The sequence below is a fragment of the Scatophagus argus genome, chromosome 9 (genome assembly GCF_020382885.2).
Source record: "Scatophagus argus isolate fScaArg1 chromosome 9, fScaArg1.pri, whole genome shotgun sequence".
In the NCBI taxonomy this organism is placed as follows: domain Eukaryota; kingdom Metazoa; phylum Chordata; class Actinopteri; family Scatophagidae; genus Scatophagus; species Scatophagus argus.
In genome coordinates, this window is record NC_058501.1 from 13618692 (window position 1) to 13641591 (window position 22900).

The 22900-nt window shown below is 40.4% G+C and overlaps 3 protein-coding genes across 3 annotated transcripts; all 3 read left to right on the top strand.

Annotated features, from left to right (window-relative positions):
• Positions 1-327: 327 nt before the first annotated feature.
• On the top strand, positions 328-8280 carry hibadhb (3-hydroxyisobutyrate dehydrogenase b). The gene is made up of 8 exons (XM_046398466.1): positions 328-477; positions 1502-1662; positions 1770-1879; positions 1971-2092; positions 6353-6486; positions 6716-6792; positions 6908-7064; positions 7582-8280. The coding sequence occupies exons 1-8, from the start codon at positions 408-410 to the stop codon at positions 7741-7743; spliced, it is 993 nt and encodes a 330-aa protein (XP_046254422.1). The 5' UTR covers positions 328-407; the 3' UTR covers positions 7744-8280.
• A 3638-nt stretch (positions 8281-11918) lies between these two features.
• On the top strand, positions 11919-14084 carry hoxa13b (homeobox A13b). The gene is made up of 2 exons (XM_046399794.1): positions 11919-12613; positions 12870-14084. The coding sequence occupies exons 1-2, from the start codon at positions 11980-11982 to the stop codon at positions 13106-13108; spliced, it is 873 nt and encodes a 290-aa protein (XP_046255750.1). The 5' UTR covers positions 11919-11979; the 3' UTR covers positions 13109-14084.
• A 5646-nt stretch (positions 14085-19730) lies between these two features.
• Positions 19731-21999, top strand: hoxa11b (homeobox A11b). The gene is made up of 2 exons (XM_046400583.1): positions 19731-20368; positions 21336-21999. Exons 1-2 carry the CDS (start codon positions 19744-19746, stop codon positions 21566-21568), a joined length of 858 nt encoding a protein of 285 aa, XP_046256539.1. The 5' UTR covers positions 19731-19743; the 3' UTR covers positions 21569-21999.
• Positions 22000-22900: the final 901 nt, after the last annotated feature.

Here is a 22900-nt window from a genome sequence, read left to right on the forward strand (position 1 = left end):
TCAAATAAATGTAGTGCAGTAAACAGAACAATAGATTCGTAAAGTAGCATTAAGGGAAAATACTCAAACAAGTTAATAATAAAATAATTTAAAAAACTCTATTTACCTAATCACACCACCTTTTGTTTATGGGAGGCCTACTGGTATCATGTAGAACCCATTTCACTATGCTTTAGGGATTCATATTACTCTTAGCAAACGTGAAATGATAAATATATCGCCTTAAAAATGATACGTACTAGCAATGATTTCTCTTCTCAAGGATACACATATTTCAGACCCTCCCCTGCAGCTCATTGGCTGAAATGGGAGGCCGTGCTGCGCAAGACCTATTATTTGATTGGATAGTGCAACTGCCGTTAACGTACGTTCTATTACATCATACGTAAGGTCAAGAGGAAAGAAGCATGGCTGCTGTGCTGAGAGGGTCTCGGTACCTAGTTGGAAGGTGTTGCAAGCATGTTGACTTTGCATTTGGTAAGGAGAACAAACTGAGACCGCCTACGCATTGTGCACGTCGCTTAGCTTAGTTTAGAAGCTGAAGTTGTGACTTGAAGGCGGTGTGTGACATGAAAATGCTACTTTTGCTTCAGATGTTAGAAGAGAAGTTTGAGTTCATTTTCGCTGCTTCTGCTCAGTACCAGACGTTATATGTAAGAGCTTTTCTGTTAAAAATACTTTTGTTTGCATGCTGGGTTGTTAGCCAGAGCTGTGTGTCAACTGCCAAGCATCTGGACGGCAATAATTCAAAACAGCGAAGGGTGTAAACTGCCAGCAAACACTTTCCCGACTTCTCATATATGGCATTTTATGTAATGTAATTCATCGCGCCCTTGTTAGGTCAGACTCTTTGTAGCCACTTGAACATTTGAGCTTCACATTCTTTACCTTAAAGAATTTATGTGTCTGGTGTGCATGTGGTTTAATTTGCAGCATAAAGTGTTGCCATCTAGATATTTAAATCAAATGGTAGTAAAACAACCTCTCAGGATATCTTTGTGTGTATTTGGAGTTTAGAAACACTCCTGCAGTAAAAAAAATTGTGTTTGGACTTATTTATTTGAACTTGCAAAGAAATAAGCATGCTTGTGTTTTGTAAGAATGCTCTGTTATCAGTAGTTACGTAAGTATTAGAAAAGCTTTGGCATCATTGGATCAGATGACTTTGTCAGGAAGGACGAACACATTTGAATTACAGGCCATTGCAACGGACAATGCATTTGTGTCCTTGAATATATGAGGGACTCTAGTGTAAATAGTCGTTTTCTTTTCTGTACTGTGTACAGCTGCAGGTACTTGTTCCCTGTGTATTTATTCTTTTTGAATGCACATCCTTCCCTTATCCTTAAAGAGGGTGCAAAGCATACACCCTCTTTATCCTGTTTGCTGCTGTAATACTGTAATTTCCCAGGTATGGGACTAATAAAGGATTATCATGTCTTTTCTTATATAACAAGGATATCATGCCTTATTATTGATATATTTGGCCATTATGTTGTAGTCTCCACAAGGTCTATGGCCTCGAAGACACAGGTGGGGTTTATTGGTTTGGGCAATATGGGAAACCCAATGGCAAAGAACTTACTGAAGAACGGGTACCCAGTCATTGCTACTGACGTGTTCCCGGAGTCCTGCAAGGAAGTGCAAGAGCTGGGTGCTCAGGTAGGACTGTAAAATGTACACAAGCATTTTTAATTTCTGAATAGTCTCCACCTGTTTTTGTTTTTTTCTCTCTCTCTTCTTACCTCGTGCTTTGTGTGTTTTCTCAGATTGTAGATAATCCTGCTGAGGTAGCAGACAAAGCTGACCGCATCATCACCATGCTTCCCTCTAGTCCCAATGTCATAGATGTGTACACTGGACCCAATGGCATTCTCAAGTACTTTTGTTTCTCCTTCAATACAAAAACAGTACAGTGTAATACTGCCATGATGTAAGGCAGATTCTAAATTGGGTGCATTTCTCAACAGAAAGGTGAAGAAAGGCTCACTGCTTATTGACTCCAGCACCATTGATCCAGCTGTTTCAAAAGAAATGGCTGCTGCTGCTGAGAAGATGGGGGCAGTTTTTATGGATGCACCTGTATCAGGAGGTAAATGTCACTATTTTGAGCACATCATAGGTAGCATAATATATATTACAGTTTGCTGTCTAATCTTGAAATACATAAACTCCGGCCTGCAACACATCACAAAGGTCTTAATATTTAGGGTTTTTTTTTCATGTGCAGTGTTTAGTTTCTGCCACTAGTGGTTTCTCAGTAAAATCTAAACGAATGACATCAGTAGTGTGGGATTATGGGAGATGTTGTCTTTATTGTTAAACAACCACCACTGAAGATGAAAATGAGATGTGACTGGCAGAAATGTTCATGGATGAGCTAATGTTTTAAAGTTTTACTTGCGTTCTGTTTAGTCGCATTTGCTGACTTCTTTTCTCATTGTGTGACTCTGCTGGAGATTATGATGATATGCCACAAATAAAACCTGGACTTAAAGTTCTCAGGCACCATTAACAATGTTCATTCTCACTGAGCATTGCTGTAAATATTTTGGAGAATGTAAGTACACAACTCAACAACATATTAAAGATCTAGTTGTTTCATGTCTTTTTAATGCGGAAATGATGCACATTATATCTTTAACATGTTTTAGAGATGTGTTGACTGAACTTTATGGTCACTGTGGAGACTATTGTGGATCTGTGAAACACATTACATTATACTGAGGTCCATTTCTAGTATTTATTCAGCCCTCACTGAAATAAGTGGATGATCTAAACTGGAGGGTTTCGGTGAGCTGGCAAGTGAGTGTATAATTTTTGAGAACATACATTATCTGTTAGATGTTGATATGCTTGTGTTATTCAGAAAATTGTTATTCCAACCAGCCCAGCATGTTAGATCTCTAAAGCCGTTTTGCAAATAGGAAAACAAATCCCACAAGTTCCCAGAGCTTATGGTGACATTTTGTTTTGTCATACCAACAGTCCCTTACCCAGAGATATTTAGTGTAATATCAAGAAAGTCTGAAAAACCAGAATATATTCCGATTTGAGAAGCAAGAAATCATTAGAAAAGAGCTTTTGCCACAATTTATCAGTTATTCAGATGGTTGCAGATTTATTTTCTGTAGTGTCATTAATCAACTACTTCATGGTAGACCGTAAAGTCTGTTTGAGTATGAGTTCAACCTCAAGCATAAAAAAAAAGTTAGGACACTATAAAACAAAAAAACAAAATATTGTGTATATGGTTTGCTCATCTTATTTTACATATACGCAATTGAAAAAAAAACCATATAAAAACAACATGTCTAATATGCACTTATTCTGAATTTGATTAGAGCAATACATTTCATGGAAGGGGATGGCATTTAATGTTAAGTTAAATGTTAAAGTTGAATTTCAAACATTTCAGCTGTCATGTTTTTGCGATGTTGAAAAGTCCGATGTGTTGCCACTTGAGCTGCTTTTTGGTTAATTTACGGTTGATAAAGAACACCAACTAAGGAAAATGAGGAGGAGCAGCTTCTGCCTGCATAAATGTTCCTAGCTGTAAAGTGTGTGTTCTCTGACTTTCTTGGGGGTCCACACAGACACGCAGATTGTTTGAACTCAGTCTCGTCAGCGTCCGGACAGCCGCTTTCTTTGAATTGATTTTGGTCCATTTTATAGCCAGGCCCTAAAGATTAGTAATGATTTATATGCTTCCGTCCTGTGGTAGTGCACATGGATTAAAGTTGTCCAGCTTTCCACCGTGTGTGACGTGTGTGTGTGTGTGTGTGGCAGTGGAAGTTTAACTAGTGCAAACTGAAGTGTAATTCGTACTTTGATACATCATGTCAATCAGCAGGTTTTAGCTCCTAAATGAAACTTTTTGAACATCTCCAGTTGTCGGACGGAAATCAAAAGAAGTGCAGTGGCATGGCAGTGACTGTTACATCCAGTGTGGTTAAAGCTTAGACATGAAAGCACACGTGGTGGTGGGAACATAATTGAGTCAGCATGTGTCTGATAGCTGTTTCTTCTTGTGGAAAAAAAAAAAATGTACGGACCAGACGAGATAACTGCCATCTTCCATTTTTCCTCGAACTGGATTAGTTGGCAAAGTGAAGTAGAGGTCTGAAATGGAAACCGGCAAACTGGTGGAAGAGAAGAGAAATGTCTAGTGAAAAGAAACTGTCGTAATTTCACAGAGGAAGAATTATATTTAGGACTACTCTGATAGGAGCTGGATCTGATAAGAAATTTCTAATAGATATTCCTGAAAATAACAAATGGATTACAATTGACAAATTGTCTGCTGGTTAGGTCGTAGATGAGTTTTTTTTCCTCCCCTCCAGTTTCAGGTCAGTTCTCTCTTTAAATGTGTCTGTCACTTGAGCTTCCACTGGAGAGAATCCTCAAATCTGCTTTCTGACAGCTTCGGCATTTTAACCAAAGGCTGTGCTCCATGTGTTGTGATTGTTCCTCTTTAAGCAAGAAATACACCTTTTGTAAGCTTTTGAACCACGACCTGGATGTTCTGTACAGATATTTACACTTTTTGTGCTGTTAAGATATCTTACATCATCTTTTTCAGTTTCTTTAGAATTGGGGCACCATGTCATACTGTAACAATTAAAATTATAAATCAGAAACTCAGTAGTATGAAATTGTTGAAGTTGAAATTTATTTGTTAATTACTCTCCTGAGTTGCCTCCATATGCAGCCAATTAAACTATTCAACCTAAAAATTATTTTCCCAATATATTGTATGTCACCTCTTGTAGTAATTCCATTTTCATTGTTACAACTCTGTTTCTATATTCTTCCAGACAATTTGTCTGAAATTCTTTAATATGGCTGAATCATAAGTTATGTGTTGCAGCAAAGCAAGTGATTGTGTTGCATATCACTTTGAATCGAAGAAATCTATTTCAGTTGTCAAATTTTGCATATTTTTCTATATGGATTTTGAAGCCGTCACTCATGCTTTTGTTATATTTTGGCTTGATTGTCGCATCTCCCACCTGTCTCTAGCAGCTCAGTCATTATAGAGTCCAGTTACTACAAAATGCTGCTGGCAGACTGCTCACGAAGACAAGGGAGGGGGAAACTTATTACACCCGTCTTGGCTTCTCTCCATTGGCTTCCTGTAAACTTAAGGATTAATTATAAGAATATGTTGGTTAATTTCTAGGCACCCATGTGGCTTGCACCTGGTTATTGTATAGAACTGAGATTTTAACCCCATGTGAACAAGTGTACAAGCATATCCAGAAATGGCTCTTCCTATATATAGATAAAGACATACTTTGATGCCTAAATGGCCATGATAATTCTTGCCATTCATCTTTCCATTTTTTTTTAATTCTACCATTTAGAAGTGTATTCGTATTATTATGCAGCATTTAACCTTACATGCAATACTTTTTCTCATTTGTATTGCATCTTATGTGGGGCACATTGTAATTCTGATAATTGCCACATATTAGTTTCATAGTAACTGCTGAAAGAAACAAGCCTGTTTTTCTTCACTCCAAAAAAGCATTAAATGTCAATTAGAGATGTTGACAAATGTATTTATTTTACGTTATCTGGATTATGCTCAGGCATCATCCTAAATAAATCTTACAGCCAAATATTTTTTTTTTCTTTTTGTTGCTGATATTTGGAATTGATAATAAAATGCTAAGAGAACTTGCATGGATAGACATGGTAAATGATATGCAACAAACAATAAAATATGATATTTAAATATATTTCATCTCACTGAAAATATTCAGGTTATTTTGGACATTGACATTCCAAAGAAAGCTTTGTCAGTTAGTATAATGGGGATGCCCCAGTAACTCATCTGGTTGAGCATTTAGTAACAAGGCTCGATCTTTGTTCAGTTCCAAACTGGGGCTTTTCACTGCATGTTGCCCCTCATTCTTCATCCATATCAAAAATAAAGTCTAATGACCCAAAAAAATAAGTCCCCCAGAAAATCTGGATCTTGAGAGGTCTTGAGATCAATCATCTTGAGAAGTTTGATTTACCTTTCATGTGTTTTTTTTTTTTGTTTTTTGTTTTTTTTTTGGAGCTCTAAAAAAGATACCATGAACTTCAGTCTTAAAAGCTGTAACTTTTTTTTTCTAAATGAAAAAATATCCCCAAATGTTTCCACATTTTGTAAAGCATACATTGTAAATGATGGCAGCTGGCTGCTACGATTTACTGTGATTACTTTTATGCACGAATTAGCTCATTTTGTTGTTTCTCTTTTGTTTGCTGCATTCTAACTGATGAAACTTTTGTAAATCACGATATATCAACTCTGCTAGCACACTGCTCTTTACATACAAGCACAATTTCTCATTCCCAGGTGTGGGCGCTGCCAGTTCGGGTAAACTGACTTTTATGGTTGGAGGAGTAGAGCAGGAATTTACTGCAGCCAAAGAACTTCTCAGCTGCATGGGAGCCAATGTGGTTTACTGTGGTCAAGTTGGAACTGGACAGGTATGAGTCAGTTTTTCACATTTTCCCGAAATTGTCATGATGCATTTATCAGTCATATGATTTTTTTTGTTTTGTTTTGGGGTTTTTTTCTGTGAGTTTTATGTGAGTTTTAAGAATGTGTGGATCTGTGAGTCAGTTGTTTCATGAAATTCAAACTTTTAAATAATACAAATTTAAGTAATTTAACTGGTGTTGGTTATTGAATGCTAATATTATGATCTTGTCACAGGCTGCTAAAATCTGTAACAACATGCTTCTAGCCATCGGAATGATCGGGACTTCAGAGACGATGAACTTGGGAATCAGGTGAACGCGCTCTCTTGGTTCCAAATAGCAGCTTGTGCCATCGTTATAAATCATGACGACAGGTGCAGCAGTGAAAGTACATTTCATCTAACATGGATTTTGTCTTCACTCACAGACTTGGTCTTGATCCCAAACTGTTGGCTAAGATCTTGAATATGAGTTCAGGTCGGTGCTGGTCCAGTGACACTTACAACCCTGTGCCCGGAGTCATGGAGGGAGTCCCCTCTGGGAATAACTACCAGGGAGGCTTTGGCACCCAGTTGATGGCTAAGGTCATTTTGATGTCATAAAGCTCTGTACTCGTACTAGTGTACTAGTTTTGATCATTAGTATTGTATTGTTACCCTCATAAATATGAAGAAATTAAGCATATTTTATGACTGTAATACTTTCCTTTCTTCTATTTAGTGTGAAGAAAACATTTAAACGTGTTGTTGGAATGAAGACTTACAAAAATGCATTCATGTTTTGCTTTGAGTGGATTGTTCTCATTCATGTCTTTCACAAGTCAGCCAGGGACTCGTTTCTGAGGAATATATCATACACGTGACAACTTAAGCAGTGCTGGGGAAAAAAAAAAAGAAGAATTTCTATCTTTGGTCTCACCACTTAAAATGATGCAGTGAACTGTTAGTAGTTTACGTCCCTCTTAAAAGCGAATCAAGCCTATATTATTATTACAACATAAAGAAAAATTCTCTGTGGTGTGCGGACTGGTGGTTTTGGTTTTTGAGTTCAATTTTCAGCTCCGTTGGTTTTTCTAATGTATGTTTGCTTTTCTTTTTTCAGGATCTAGGCCTCGCACAGAACACAGCCACCAACACAAAGACTCCTGTCCCTCTCGGCTCCTTGGCCCATCAGATATACCGTATGATGTGCGCACGCGGTTATGCCAATAAAGATTTCTCCTCTGTATTCCAGTTCCTGCGTGAGGAGGAGGGCCAGCAGTAATGTCAGCCTCCACCCCGTCCACAGCCTTGCCAGTTCCTGGCCATGCACAGGACTAACATAGTGTAGTTAGGGTGCAATTCGCCCTGAGGACAATTTTTTTTTTCTTCCTCTTTTCCAAAGTTGTGAAAAGACATGAAGCCAACAGAGCTCCAACACAGCATGACAGCTCATCTGTGCACTTCTCTGCTATTGGAAATCATGTTTTCTGTGTGATCTAGTTTTCTTTAAAATGCAACACTCCTTTCAGTTTTAATAGTGAATAAATTGTTATCCAAAAGGTATTCAGAATGTCAAGCAGTGCAAAGGGTCCTGAGGTGAACCTCTGGTGTTAAGACGACAAATCACTAGCTCTCTCTGTCAAGGCCAGACGGCTGCAAACGCCATGTGGTGTCCACATATTTGTCCATTGTTTGGTTATTGTTTATAATCATTTCTGTTCTGTACATGGGGGGGGGGTCACTTCTCTTGACATTGGAAAAGTTACATTGAAAATGTTACTGATATCCTTTTAGGAAATAAAAACAAATTGTAATGTCAGTTCATGTGACAATTGATTCACCTTGACCTTCCTTTTTTTAAATGTAATCAATTTTTAATTTCTGGATTTAGAAATTAAAAACAACTAAAACTTTAAGTTTTTTTTAAGTAACTCCATTCACTGCTTGCTTTCTTTTGTAGTAATGCCAAAAAAAATCTCCTTTTTTTTAGGAATTGCTGTCAAAGACTCAAAGAAAAGAGCTTGGCGTAAATGAGCAACAGTGCACAAACTGGGATGCAAATGCAGCCAAACAGGGAGGATGAAAGTGTCTTTTTGAATTCTAAATGCTTTGTATTAGTACACCCACGGTCCAATTTCCCCTTTGTGTCTGTAAGCGTTAATAAGTTAAATCGCTCCCAAATGTTCTCGTTTGCATCTTGTGTTCAACTGATTCCGTAGCCACGATAAAATGTTGACTAAACATCTGCCCTCGGGGGCTTGGCTGCGATGCAGCTGCAGTGTGGGGACAGAGAACCGGAGGGCCACGGACACAACAGCTTTGTTCACTTAGGACAGCACTATCCAACACATCCTACCCTGATGCTAGGAGTCCCTCTCTGAACGACCATTTAAATATTTATTGCATAGAAACGAAGTTGTGACCGACTGTCGCATCGGAGAGTCGGCTTCAGTAATTTGGAGGACGTGGACTTCTTTTCTATCCCCACTCAGGTCAGACCAGGAGGGCGGCATGTTTCTGATCTAGTTTGCCAAGAGCCACTGAGGGGCCAAGGTGCTATAGGTCATGCGATCACAAGACAAACCCATAAAAAGTCCATTAAGCACTGTAGGCTAAGAGCTGTGTTGTCATCTACTTGATAGGTGCTGCAAACAGAGCAGTACTTTGCTCTCAGTCCTCCAAGTCTGCTGGAGGCAGACACACACACACACACACACACACACACACACGAAGCCTGACATCATCTGTTGTAACGCGGCACGTCATCCTCCAGCTCAGCTCGTGGCTACTTTTCATTGAAAACACTGCAATGATGCACCTTAAACGAATACTATGTGCATTTTTTTTTGCAAGACGGGAAAATGTTTAGGGTTGCTCCTGCAGGACGGAGTGGAGAAACATGCGGCCTTCTCACAAACTTCCTTTGCTGTTTTCTTTTGTTTTTCCAGAGATGTTCTTAATCCGCATTGTAGCCTTTTGTTTAAAAAAAAACACAATTGCATTTGATTGCAAGGAAACCCATTAAGGTGTATTGTCAGATCTGTGTGGTTTTACTCGTGGCTTCCCCGTCCGATGGAAAACCTACAGATTACACTGCAAAGCACACAGCAGACTTAATAACCTAATACTGGTTGGCATATTAACAAATCAAACTTACTGCAAATCAGTCGTCATTCAATAATGAGCAATCAGTTGTTTTTATTAAGTCCGTATCTCCTTCTGAAAGCATTTGCTTCCAATAGACAACATGTTTTATTTAATATAACAGTTGAATATCTCGGACTGCATACGGACAGTATAACAGGATAACAGTATGTTTTAGGTGTAATTTGACGTCAGTGTTACGAGCTCCTCTCCTTTACAGTTTTGGATTAACCACATCCTTTGTATTCGCCCTAACTTTAGCCACGATCATTAATAATATTTGGTTTATGTATTTTTTTAGACTAATTAATAGAAAACACACCCATCTTCGTTTTATATAGCCTATTATCTATTGTATGTTGTGTGTAGGTGTGTGTTGACGGCATATTCAGATGAAAATAAAATCACAAAATGAAACTTAATTTATCAACAGCTCATTTGTAATTTGGGCGTAGCTGCTCTCGTTCATTTAACTGCTCGGTTAACATTTCCTACCAGCTGCTTTGGCCTTTATGTTCAGAGAGCTCTAATGTGTGAACAACATGGCCGAGGTGAGTTCCTGTCCAGCCAACACTCATCTTTTCTAAATCGGCTTCGCTGTTGACCACACATTTCTTTCTGTCCAAAGCGTAGTGCACTGTACTCAATAAAAAAAAATAGCCGATTAGTTTATCTGAAGTTGGTTATAAGTGCAGTAAAAAAATAATCATAATAAAAATGAGACATGAACCTATTCACTCACATAAAATATTATGCTTTTTTTTTCTCTCTCCCTGAAATGTGGACCACTACTCACTCTTGCCTACAAGCTATGAACTTGGGCCATAAAGATTTACAGCCTCAAAAGGTGGGAAAACTCTAAAATAAAAAATGTGTTGAAATTTAGGTGGGGATATGTTGGGGTTTTCTTGCGTCTCGCCTCAGACACGTAGAATAAACAACAAAAAAAAATGAATTCTTCAAGTTGAACCAGTATTTTTGTTGGACATTTTCATCCTTTCACGTCCTCGTGTAGTTTATCACAGAGCTGCCACACGTAAGCAGGTTTCAGTACCACATGTGTTTGTGCTCTTGCGACTCGTAGTCATGAAAGATTTATTTATATATCATCATACATGTTCCCGGATACACGACAGTTTTCAGCTCTTTGCGGAAAAAGGACAATAAGAGCCCACGTTGGCATTTAAGCAGCATGCAGAGACATGTAAAGAAGAACGGTTTATTTTCCTATAAGCCAATTTTTGGCTAAAGTAATTCATCTTCAGCTTAGATTTTGACCCTTGCATGCAAGATTGACACCCCCCTCCCCCCACCTTGTGATCCAAATCAATCTTTAACTGTAAGAGAAAGTAATGCAGCCTAACTTTAAAAACGAGTGCAGTCAGTCAATGAAATCTCTCTCTCTGGTATTTAGCGGCGTTTTCTCTTCGGGCTTCCTGGCGTCAAGTGCCTATTTGGCCAAACTGCAACTTTCAACTTGACCTTGGCCTCCAGCCGCCTCTAACCCATATGAGGAAGAGTGCAGCCAAATGTGGCGTGCTTTTAGTATTTTGTGGACGCTGAACTTGTGTCTGGATTTACACGTGGTGCCAAATGAGTGGATGATTGAATGTATTGTTGTTGTTCTTGTTGTAATATGCTTTTTAAATTTATCAAAAAAGACGTGGGTCTGTGTTTTTTTTTTTTAAATTTGCCTTTTTTTAATCCGATTTCACAATCAAATACTTAAAAGCTTCATTCTGAGCCCATTAGGCAGTTTCGAATATTCCGTAACGCGACTGCACGTTTAGCAAAATCTGCGTGCTTGACTGATGTGTATAAACTGCATAAAAAAGTTAAGCCTGTACATATAAAGCCAAAAATAATAGTTTAAATCAACATATCTGGAGTCAGTTTTCCTTTACTCTCAGATCAAGCAACCAAAATGGCACGCGTAATTGCGCATCCATTCCGGCGTAAAAAGGCATTTGCTATGATTATAGTTTTTCTCAAGCCATGTATTAACACAAATCACCGAATGCGTGTGTCGTGATGGCACAATAGGATAGACAAGATTGCGTTCACAACACAGTTTCACTCTGTTTCAGACCAATAGCACTGTTTTGTTTTTAAAGTCCCGATGGCTTCTTTGCATATCTAAACTCTTAATATACTGATATGAAGTACATCATCACAAACATGCAGCTCGAGCTGCATTATCTGATGTCTAGACGTTTATCATCTCCTTTGCATATCACGTGCTTGGCCCTGGCCAATAACCTTGCGATCTTTATGTACTCAGGCGTGTTGGTATCGTTACTCTGGCCGAGTCCCTGTCTCTGTTCAGTCGAGGGGATTTTGAAAAAGAGTTGGTCGTTTCGATGTAGGGCATGCTATGACCGCTTCATTACTCCTCCACTCGCACTGGATTGACCCGGTGATGTTTCTCTATGACAACGGCTTGGATGAAAGGAGCAAGAACATGGAAGGATTTACTGGAGGCAATTTTGCTGCAAACCAGTGCAGGAATTTGTTAGCGCATCCAACCTCGCTGGCTCCGAGCACCACCTACACTGCGAGTGAGGTGCCAGTCTCTGGCATGGGGGAGCCTGGCAAACAATGCAGCCCCTGTTCTGCCACTCAGAGCTCGCCCAACGCATCTTTGCCCTATGGATATTTTGGCAGCAGTTATTACCCATGTAGGATGTCACACGGCAGCGTCAAGGCTTGCGCGCAGCCCTCAGGTTATGGTGATAAATACATGGATTCGCCGGTCTCTGGTGAAGAGTTCTCAACCAGAGCAAAGGAATTTGCGTTTTATCAGGGCTATTCTTCAGGTCCATACCAGCCCAGCTACTTGGACGTCCCTGTCGTCCCTGCGCTGAGTGCTCCAGCTGAGCCAAGACACGAGTCTCTGTTGCCCATGGAGCCCTATCAGCCGTGGGCCATCACCAACAGCTGGAGTGGTCAAGTTTACTGCACCAAAGAGCAGCCACAGTCAAATCCTCTGTGGAAATCCTCCTTACAAGGTAAGCTGTCTCTTATTGTTTTACTAACACAGAAATGTGCTACGTGCATGAGAACGTGGAATTTAACTTGGCTAAAACGTGTGCATGAAATGTTTAATGTAAAACGCAAGTTTTTCCTCCCTTTCTCTTTTTCCTTAATAATGCACACGAATGAAAGAAAAGTGTAGATATATAAAAATTAAATGTTTGCATGACATCTTTTAAAAAAACTGTTTGGCGCAGTCAAGCGGATTAAATGTGATTTCTTTCTCCACAGACACTATATCTGGTGGAGACAGCGCTATCCGCCGTGGGAGAAAGAAGCGTGTGCCATACACCAAGGTGCAGCTCAAGGAACTGGAAAGGGAGTACGCCGCCAATAAATTCATCACCAAGGATAAAAGGAGGAGGATATCTGCCCAGACAAATCTGACAGAGAGACAAGTGACAATCTGGTTTCAGAACAGGCGCGTAAAGGAGAAGAAAGTCGTCAATAAATTCAAGAGTTCCAGTTAGCTCTGGAGATACTGAAACAGGAGGTGAAGGGCGGACATGGATGTGCCTTCACCCAAAAAAAAACACTCTCCTATAATTTATTATATTATATGAACGGTTCCTTTTGTCGCCAGAGCGACTCTGTTTAGACCTACACATTTCTTTCCTCACATTTTAATTGGAACCAGTCGATGCGGCCTGTTGACAGAAGTTAGGAAATGGGTTGCAACACGTTGACCAGGGCGATCCTTTAAGGGGATGCATGATCTCCTTCAAATGTTCACCAAACAGCAAGACATTGTGCCCTGAAGGCATGAGGACACCCGGAGCCAATCCTGCGCCTTTACTCCACCGAATCCAGTCCAGAAATGAAGACTGAAACCCTTGGAATCAGTTCAGTTTTCCTCTTCACTGACAGTGGTAAAGAAATTGGTGGCTAAACTTTCACCTTCAGTCTGTGATCATCACTTTGCGGACTGGCAAATTTAAACAAGTAATAGAAAACGAATCACAAATGATATTTTCAGCATTTATTAAAAAAATAAAATAAAATATCTCTCCACGCATAAGCAATAGAAGCCTAAAACACCTCGTGGGTGTATGCAAAATTAAATTCTTTAGAAAAACTCTTTCCTACAGCTTGGGAGTTTTGAAAATAGAGTTTACATCCCTGCATTTGGAAATCCAGATTTTCCATTTTAAAAAGCTTCCATCGGTTAGTTAATCTGCCAGTATGAGATGAAATGCCAGCAAACGTCAAACTGGCCTGAGCGGATCCGTTTTGCCACTTAGTCCACATCACGGTTTTTCTCTAAACGCAGGTTTTTGTTTTGTTTCTTTTTTTTGTTTTGTTTTTGCTCAGAGTGATTTTGCGTAACGGTGTTTAAAATGTAGGCACATTTAAACATGTAAATACTATCTGAATGAAACTATCTATTCTCCCTTTTCTGACTGCAATAGCCACAGTTTTTGACAATAAATGTTTGAGAGACGCAAAGTGATCTTGTCATTTTCGTTCCTACATTTTTTTAGCTCAGCTTTGACGGGGATGCTTGATCGACTTGACATATCCTTCTCGTGGTAACATGACTCTTGGGTAGAGGAGTATGTCAGTGTACACAGGCCTACATGAAAGGAGCGTCGGTGAGCTCAGACCCTCTGTGGGTTTCAGCCATCAAGAGTTTATGTCGCCATCTAGTGGCGAAGCTCCGTTAGCACAGCGTCTGCCCACAGGCTGTGCGTCTGGCCTCTTCTTCTACAGGAACATTTATGTGAGTTTTTGAGAAAAATCCTTCTTCATACCAACTTACCCACCTACTAGCAAACGCTGTTTCTTCAGTAATAGCATATCTTTGGAGTATTGGCATTAGGCCTACACAAAAAATGTTGGGATATAATAGTAATGACAGATTTGACAAAAATAATAGATGAAGCTTTCCTTGAGTCCTTGAGGTGCATAGTAATAATAATAATACTACTACTAATAATAATAATAATGACAATAATGCCTGAAAAATATTACTACCGATTGATTCTGTTTCTATTCGGGTGTTTAGGCCTCAGCATACTTTTTTGTTGAGCGCAATTCAAAATTTCGTTTCCAAAAATGCTTGTTTTGATATCTTAAAAAAACATGACGCAGTTCGTGTTCACATTTATTAATTAGCCTAATACTCCATCAAAAATCAAAATATAAAACACAAGCTCTCTCTCTGTGTGTGTGTGTGTGTTTATTTAGTGTGAAAGAACAACCGTCCAGCTGTCCATCTCATTTTGGAACAAAAACTTACTAATAACTTAAACTGAAAATCTGGGCCTCTTTGTAAAAGCTGCATGCACAAGACTAGCAAAAATAAAAAACAAAAACTTTTCGATATGAAAATAATTAACTCAGAATGAGTGAGAGCTGTGCAGATAAACCTGAAAAAACCTTTCAGCTATTACGCACAACTCTTTACTTTGGCTGACAGTAGGCTACTGATGTTGGTCCGTCTTTGCCTACACTGAAATACTGTATTATATTATTGTGATCGCATTTTTTAAAATCACAATTACATCGACATATGACCTACAATACACGCTTCGTTCACATAATTGCCAGAGCCTAAAGTCTAAAAACATCCCCGCGTTTTCCTGGGCGTGGGCCCGACACTGGCCTCCACGCTGTCCGGCTCACCGGGAGCGGCAGGCTGCTGGCTCGCCTATCCTGTCCGGTTGGATTTGCAGCACTGGTCTGTCCCATTAAAAAGGAGCATTTGTTGCAGTAACGAAGAGGCAGCACCCTCGGGTGAGTGACACCCTCTCAGCCCAGTCACACACGTACAAGCAGGGGGGATTTAACTAACAATAGCAGGTTTTGTCATCGTGTTCAATAGCGCTCAGAGGCGGGCGGCTGCTGGGCCCCCTGACACAGGTAGGCCCGTCAGCCGTACATGCTTTCCTCTCACCTCTCACTCGCGCACTTTTCGGGACTGGTGGGGGTCACGTTGTGTAAATACTCCTCTACCTTTTTGAGATGCACTGCCGTTAACCTTCCTCTGTGGCTCCTCTTAGTGCCTGCAGGGTTGTTTTGTGTGATTGCGCCCCCTAACAGCCAAACAGGTTAATTGCACCTCGCACAGGCCTGCGGCATGCTACTGTCTGAGTCTGTGACTGGTTCATAATGATAACCGAAATGAGCTCTAAGATGCAAAATGATAATTTAAAAAAAACAGAACAGAAATGTGACTGAAGTGAAACGTTTACATTTTCCAAGGAGCGTAACTTCATTTACAGAAGTGATAGCTGGAGGATGTTTGAATAATTGCCATCTTCTTATGTGGAACACAGAAGGTTTTAGCCGATCACTTTTATTGTAGGGTGTGTGTGTGTGTGTGTGTGTGTGTGTGTGGTGGGTGTTTGGTATTGAATTTTATCCAATAAACTTAAGACAAAAACAAAAATCTTTATTTGTGAATCAACTGCATTTAAAGGAAAAAGATCAATGAGGAAAAACCAAATCTTTCCCAAGCAGGAAAGCAAACAAACAAACAAACAAACACACAAGTCAGAGCTCTAATGGGATGAGGCTGGCATTGACGCATATTTAGCTCTGGATGGAAATATTCTCCAAATTTTATTTCTGTCTCTGGCTACCGGAGCATTTTATTATTATTATTATCATTTCACTTTTTTTCATCACACGACGCTTTTGGACATTTGTGTTTCACTTCTTCCACAGTCCTGTTGCAGAGCTCGGGTGCAAAACTGCACTTAGCAATATTAAAACGAAAGCGAAGAGAGTCAGGCAGGTCGTGTGATCGATGTGTTTTTAATTTGAGCTCACTGCACTTCGGTCCCGCTGCACATCTGCTTGACAGAAAACCATTGGAGGACGGATGTGAGTTTGAATTTGTAAATCCAGAAGGTTTTATTGGGTTTTTAAGCGGTTGTTGTGCTTTACAACAGCTTCTGCTTCAGTCAGAGTCCGCCGTGTTTTCCAGCTCACTTTGTCCGCCCTGAAGACCACAGATTTCGGTTATTTTACTCCTCTGCTCTCTGCTGAATGTTCAATTTGAATAATCACAGCCCACTTGAAATAATTTGGGGATTACCTCGAAGGAGAGCGTGACTGGCGCATGAAAAGTCCCCACAGTCCCATTTTAAAAAACTTAACCCGGAATACTTTCTGTGTGAGTTTCTGTCATTTGAAATAAACTCTAAACAGACCAGACAAACAAACAATCAGCTAAATCAGCTCGCTTCCTCTTCATAAACACTTTCACATCATCATCGCAGACATCAGGAAAGTGAAATATTCTCTTGTTTGGATTCCTCGTTTCCTCTTTTATTTGAGGGCATAAAGTGACTGAAATATGAACACAGATTTGTCCCACCACCTGCCTTATTCAGTCACAACTCATTTAATTCCTAAGCAAATACTGAATTAATTGTTTGAATTGTTTTGTTTTTGTTGTTGTTTACTCCAGGAAATCTCACACACGCAAAAATAAATGAGGTATATTTTCGAAGGGCTGAGAAAATAATCTATTGCTCAAATTCTCTTCTGTTCTGTAAGTGTAGCTGTAATTTATTTAGTGCAGACATCACAGGTTGGACCCTTGAAAGTGGAAATCCTAACCAGCCTATGCGAACCCTGCGAGCTGAAGTGAGGAGGTCTGGGACAGGCAGGAGAGTCACAGCACATTCCCACTGAAGCGTGGCAGGAAAAATCACGCAAACCAGGAAAAGTGCTCTTGTTTTGTGCATCCCCTTCAGCTGCTTCAACCACTGACTGCGAGGTCTACACGTGTTTTTTTTTTTGGTTTGGTTTTTTTAGAACTTTTGCATTTTGCTGCTTCACTGAATGAATCTCGCACTTTTATTCTTCTGAGATCCTGTTCTTCCTCTTTAAAGGCGACGATCTACGGCCTTGACTTTCATGCTGCTAGACTTAAATAAAATCAAACTAAAGGTTTAATTAACCAGTGTAATCACAACATTAACTCACCTTTTAAGATCGATTTTTTTTTTTATTTGGATAAATTATTTTTTTATTATTTATTTATTTGCCAAATTTGATCTACGAAAACAGAGAAATATTTTTTTAAGGAAATGTTTTACGCAAGCTTTTTTCTTAAATGACTGACTGGAGGTCGAGGTTCACCAGATTTTTGTTTACACACAACCTGCACTTTTCGCAAACGGTCTCACTTATATATGTGGATTAAAAAACATTTACTAATTCGGCTTAAACCCTGCAAGCCATTTTGTTTTTGAAGCATAGCTGAGACGTTTCAGTGTGACAGACTGGGCCACACTCCTGCAGCCTCGGCCTGAACGCCGGCACTGCGTGAGTGGCCGAATGAGCCACAAAAGATGTCAAATAAAACAGGAATTATCATCCAACTCATCATGCACGAGTATCTTAACCGCTAGATGCATTTCACATAGTGATAGTGATAACACACCCGTTAAACTGACCTCAATCCGTCGAAGTCAAACTGCAAAAAGAAAAGAAAAGAAAAAAACACTGGACAGAGTGAAACATTACACCGTCTCCTAATGCTTGCCCGCACATGACAAATTCACAGGCTTTGATGTATGAAAAGTGAATTTGGACTAAATTCTAAAATTGGCAGCATAACAGGATTAGTGATATGTGACACATGTGCCCACTCACTCAGCAGTGATGACAAATGAAAATGGAGTGGAGTGTGGGAAATAGCCCGTGTCCACAGCTTTTTATACTGGGCGTTGCAGAGAGAGAACAAGCGATGAAAAGACTGGAGCCCATTCTATCATTATTATTATTATTATTCATAGCCTGTAAGCAACATCTGTATCTTTATATTCAACCTTCAACTTTATTATGAATAAATCAGCTGACTGCCCTCATATGAACTTCATTCAGGCTACTTCTGGCCCTCTTCTAATCGTCATGTCAACAGCCTCCATGCAGTTCACCTTAAAGCACAACACTGCGTTTCTTCTGGTGCATCAGAAAGCAAACACACGTGGTAATTAAACATATTTGAATATATCAGCTTTTTTTTTTAGGCACATAGGAATCACAAAGCCGGCGTGCAGTGATCCTGAAAAGTCAGGTCCAAACGAACACATGGCGATCATGGGAGGGAGAGAGAGAGAGAGAGAGAGAGAGAGGGAGAGAGAGAGAGGGAGAGAGAGAGAGAGAGGGAGAGAGAGAGGGGGAGAGAGAGAGAGAGAGAGAGATCACCGAGCCTGTCTTTGCAAGCTATTGTCTTTATGTCCCCCGCGGGTGCCAGAGTGGACTGATGCCTGACATGGGTGCAGCATGACTCGCATTACTCCGCCACTTGTGGACTAGATTAGTCTATATATAGCCGGAGGAGTGCTGTTAAATTCACATAGAGAGAGGACCAATACATACCTACCATTGGCCCAAAGATGAACTGATCTAAAATAGATTTCATTCGTCACAATAGCTTCCAAGATTGTTGACGCATGTGCGGCACAAGCTCACAATTTCGCAAATACGACCTGTCGCATCAAACTCGTCAAGTTCTCTAGTTTAGCCTATAAATGTTATTTGTGGCACAAGGATTATGCCTTACGTGCATAGCGAAGTCTAAATGGTGATGCCCCGGGTCTAAACGTTTCAGACGTGTCTGCAGAGGTTAAGGTTAGGGTTAAGGTGAGGGTTAGGTTTAAAAACCAACTTAAAGGCAAAAAAACATATAAAAATAAATAAAATAAAATACCGGTTTAGCAGCTTGGAGTGAAAATGTATACAATTCTCCCTTTTTTCTGCGCTGTAATGTGGTAATTTAACGATGATTGTCAGACGTGTCCCCACAACAGCACTGCAATGTGAAAGAACCTCAGCTTCAAATATTAAACTCTATCTAAACAGCCTTATTTTGAGTCGATGCAAAACACCTTCTCAGTATTTTTCCCCTTTCCCATACAGCCAAAGGTCTACTTTATAAACTCATTGACTCATATAGCCTACATGTTGAGGCGTAGGCTATCTGTCATTTTGTGCCAGTGGTCACATGGCTTTGGCCCTCAGGAATGGATAGAGATGGATCCCCACGTCAGCTTGTACGTCTAAGGATTTCTGCTCCAGCAGTCTGCCTCAAAGTGACTGGAGCGCAGCGCCGCGGAGGAACTATGCGCGGATTATTATAGGACGTATGCAACAGCAGAATATGGATTTTGATGAGCGCATTTCTGGCTCTAATATGTATTTACCGAACTGCACTTACTACGTCTCCGGAGCGGACTTCTCGGGTCTCCCTCATTATTTAACCCAGAGCCAGTCCTCTTGCCCCATGACCTACCCCTACCAGTCCTCAGCCCTGCCACAGGTCCCGTCCGTCAGAGATGTGGCTTTCAGAGACTATGGGATTGATACCTCCAGTAAATGGCACCACAGCAGGGGGAGCCTATCGCACTGCTACACCGAGGACTTGGTGCACAGGGACGGCTGGACGAGCCCGACCTCACGGGGGGGAGAGATCCTAGCGAAAGGAAGCTCCAGCGCCGGCCACTCGTGCTCCTCCAACCCGACGCCCGCCGCCTTCTATGGCAGCGTTGGCAGGAACGGCGTCCTGCCACAGGCTTTCGACCAGTTCTTCGACACCGCCTACGGGAGCCCGGAGAACAGCACAACGCCAACACAAGCACAAGCAACGGACGTGGACAAACACGCCGTCAGAACAAGCCCAGCTGCGGCTCATGTGGGCTCGGACACGGCGGAGGACTTCAGCCCCAAGTCGTCCTCCGGCCACAGCGAGGAGAAACAGAGCAAAAGCAACAGTGAGTAGTCCCGCTCGATGCAAGAAGGAGAGAAAATCTAACGCGTTGCTCTTAAAGCTTTTTATATGCTGTTTTATAAGCACGCAAGGTTTATGGAGGGCCTGCCGATTTACCCTATAACAAAACTATGTTATAAACGGCAAGATCACGTGCTTGGGATTGAAATTGGCCGTGAAGACTTTGGCGTTAAGCTCGTCTTCCAAGATTTCAAACAAGATCTCCACTTGTTCTCCATATGTCTGCTTAAATATACCTGTAGCGTTAGCCTGTAAACTTCATTTATATGCCAAATGACTTGATGAAATACGATTGAAATAACACTCTCAACATTTTAAATGCATCCTAAATGTCCAATATTTGTGCCCATGTGACCGTAGCTGATCTGTCATTATGTATTTCTTTTAACATGAACCTTTTTGCTTTTATAATCCGGTTTATTGACTTAAGAGGGCTGCTCAGGCATTTTAATCTGATTTTAGAGCAGATTTAGGCTCCTTATTAAAAGATAAATATTTACAAATTCACTGGATTTGCCAGGATTTTATTCAACAGCTTCTTTCCAAGGAAAAGTGCCCGAATAACACTGAAAGAGCAGCTCTTTTCGCGCAGTGAAACCAAAAGCGGACAATACAAGCTTATCAGATGCATAATACTCATGGCTGTTTGGTTTAGGCCCTCGCACTCACCATTAAAAAGCAGTCAGTACGGGTTTACAGATTTCAGTAAGTTTTCACTACTTCCTGCACGCAATCCTTCGTGTCCAACATGTCCCACTATCAAGTCCAGTCTTTGTTTACAAATCTCGGTCCTGTAGGCCTGAGAGGAGGGAAACACTTGAACTCCAAAGCTCATGTTGGACCACCACCACTGCTGCTTCAGAAATGGACACATAATGGTTTCATGTTGTTGCAATGTGTGTATAATATCTTTCGCGGTGACCCTCGCCTTTTATTTATCCATCTTTCAGGTGGCCAGAGGACGCGCAAGAAGAGGTGTCCATACTCAAAGTATCAGATCAGGGAACTGGAGAGGGAGTTCTTTTTCAGCGTTTACATCAACAAAGAGAAGCGTCTGCAGCTCTCGCGGATGCTCAATCTGACAGATCGCCAGGTCAAAATCTGGTTTCAGAACAGGAGGATGAAAGAGAAGAAACTGAACAGGGACCGTTTACAGTACTACACCACAAACCCCCTGCTATAAAAGCTGAACAAAGACTGTGACTGGCATGCGGACACGTAGACCCCCTCCCATCTAGACGACACAAACTACATCTTATCTGGACAGGATGACGAGTTTTTAATGTGCCAGACTTCATAAAGAAATCTTCTATTTATACACTATTTTGTCATTAAACACCGTTGGCTCTATTATTATTATTATTATTATCATTATTATTATTATTATTAGATAGGCCTGTTATTCTGGATGCCCGACCAATAATTAACAATTTTCTAAAAAGTCACGTTATTGCGTGTATGCTGTGCTTATGCGGGAAAACAGATGTGTCTGAATTCCCGTTATATTAATTAAAAACACACACGGAGATCGTTGTACTGCATTTGAAAAAAAAAAAAACTTACTTACTTTTTTCCTTAAATTTTTTCTTTCGCCAAATTCACATCCACGCAACTTTTTTTTTTTTTTTGTGACATCAAACCACTGTTCGTGTTTCCTTCTCTCTCTTTTGACTCTATTGTATAAATACAGCTCCGGTGACTGAAAACTGTTTTGTGTGTTTGGAAACTTACTGTTATCCGACCTCTTCATCTACTGACACTAATGATCAGCTTTGTTAGAGAATGAATTGTATTCATATCTGATCCCAGTTCAGGTATTTCATGCATTTTAAGTCTGATTTCTCAGTGATATTTCAACATCTGTGCCTGACCCTCAGCACAAGCGGTCTGTTGAGCTCTTTGGCCGTAAAGTTGGATTATTCTCGAAAAGAGCGAAACCCCCAAATGAAACATAATCCCATATTTTGTCTTATATACCAGCACGTGGATCGTATGAGGTGCATGATATGTAGGTCTGATACTTTTGATTCCCTCATGGCTGGAAACGGGACCCGCTGCAGTTATTATTTGATATCCATTACAAAGGGTTCATTCATTACACGGGGCGAATCGGAAATGCTGATTTTTGACCTAACATGCTTGTTAGGCCTTAAACAATCTTGACACTTGTTTGAATGCATGTAGATGTACCTGACCGCCTCTATCTGTGTGACTGTGCTCTCACCAGAACAGTTGTTGATTTTATCCTCTCCAGCCAGTGACTCTGCATTGGTCTAAATAAACAGGTGGACCGACGCCAGATTACTATATTTATACATCTAAATCTAGATAGGCATTCATTTATTTTCCAAATATCCTGCATTTGTTTGATGCTAAGCAATCAGGCCATGAATTTACACCATTAAGATTTATGTCAACCTACAAAGGAAGGTATTAAGCCCGGGCACATAAAAAAGATGGGTTAAAAAAATTGGGCTAAGGTGGCTTTATATCCACCATCAGGCCCCTGAAAACA

What these genes read in the sequence shown, in the direction of transcription:
- hibadhb (XM_046398466.1), top strand. Translation starts at nt 408, where the DNA reads ATGGCTGCTGTGCTGAGAGGGTCTCGGTACCTAGTTGGAAGGTGTTGC. An exon ending in GCATGTTGACTTTGCATTTG is followed by an intron (nt 478 to 1,501) that starts GTAAGGAGAACA and finishes ATTATGTTGTAG; the next exon opens with TCTCCACAAGGTCTATGGCC. An exon ending in GTCAAGTTGGAACTGGACAG is followed by an intron (nt 6,487 to 6,715) that starts GTATGAGTCAGT and finishes ATCTTGTCACAG; the next exon opens with GCTGCTAAAATCTGTAACAA.
- hoxa13b (XM_046399794.1), top strand. Translation starts at nt 11,980, where the DNA reads ATGACCGCTTCATTACTCCTCCACTCGCACTGGATTGACCCGGTGATG. An exon ending in GTGGAAATCCTCCTTACAAG is followed by an intron (nt 12,614 to 12,869) that starts GTAAGCTGTCTC and finishes CTTTCTCCACAG; the next exon opens with ACACTATATCTGGTGGAGAC.
- hoxa11b (XM_046400583.1), top strand. Translation starts at nt 19,744, where the DNA reads ATGCAACAGCAGAATATGGATTTTGATGAGCGCATTTCTGGCTCTAAT. An exon ending in GAAACAGAGCAAAAGCAACA is followed by an intron (nt 20,369 to 21,335) that starts GTGAGTAGTCCC and finishes TCCATCTTTCAG; the next exon opens with GTGGCCAGAGGACGCGCAAG.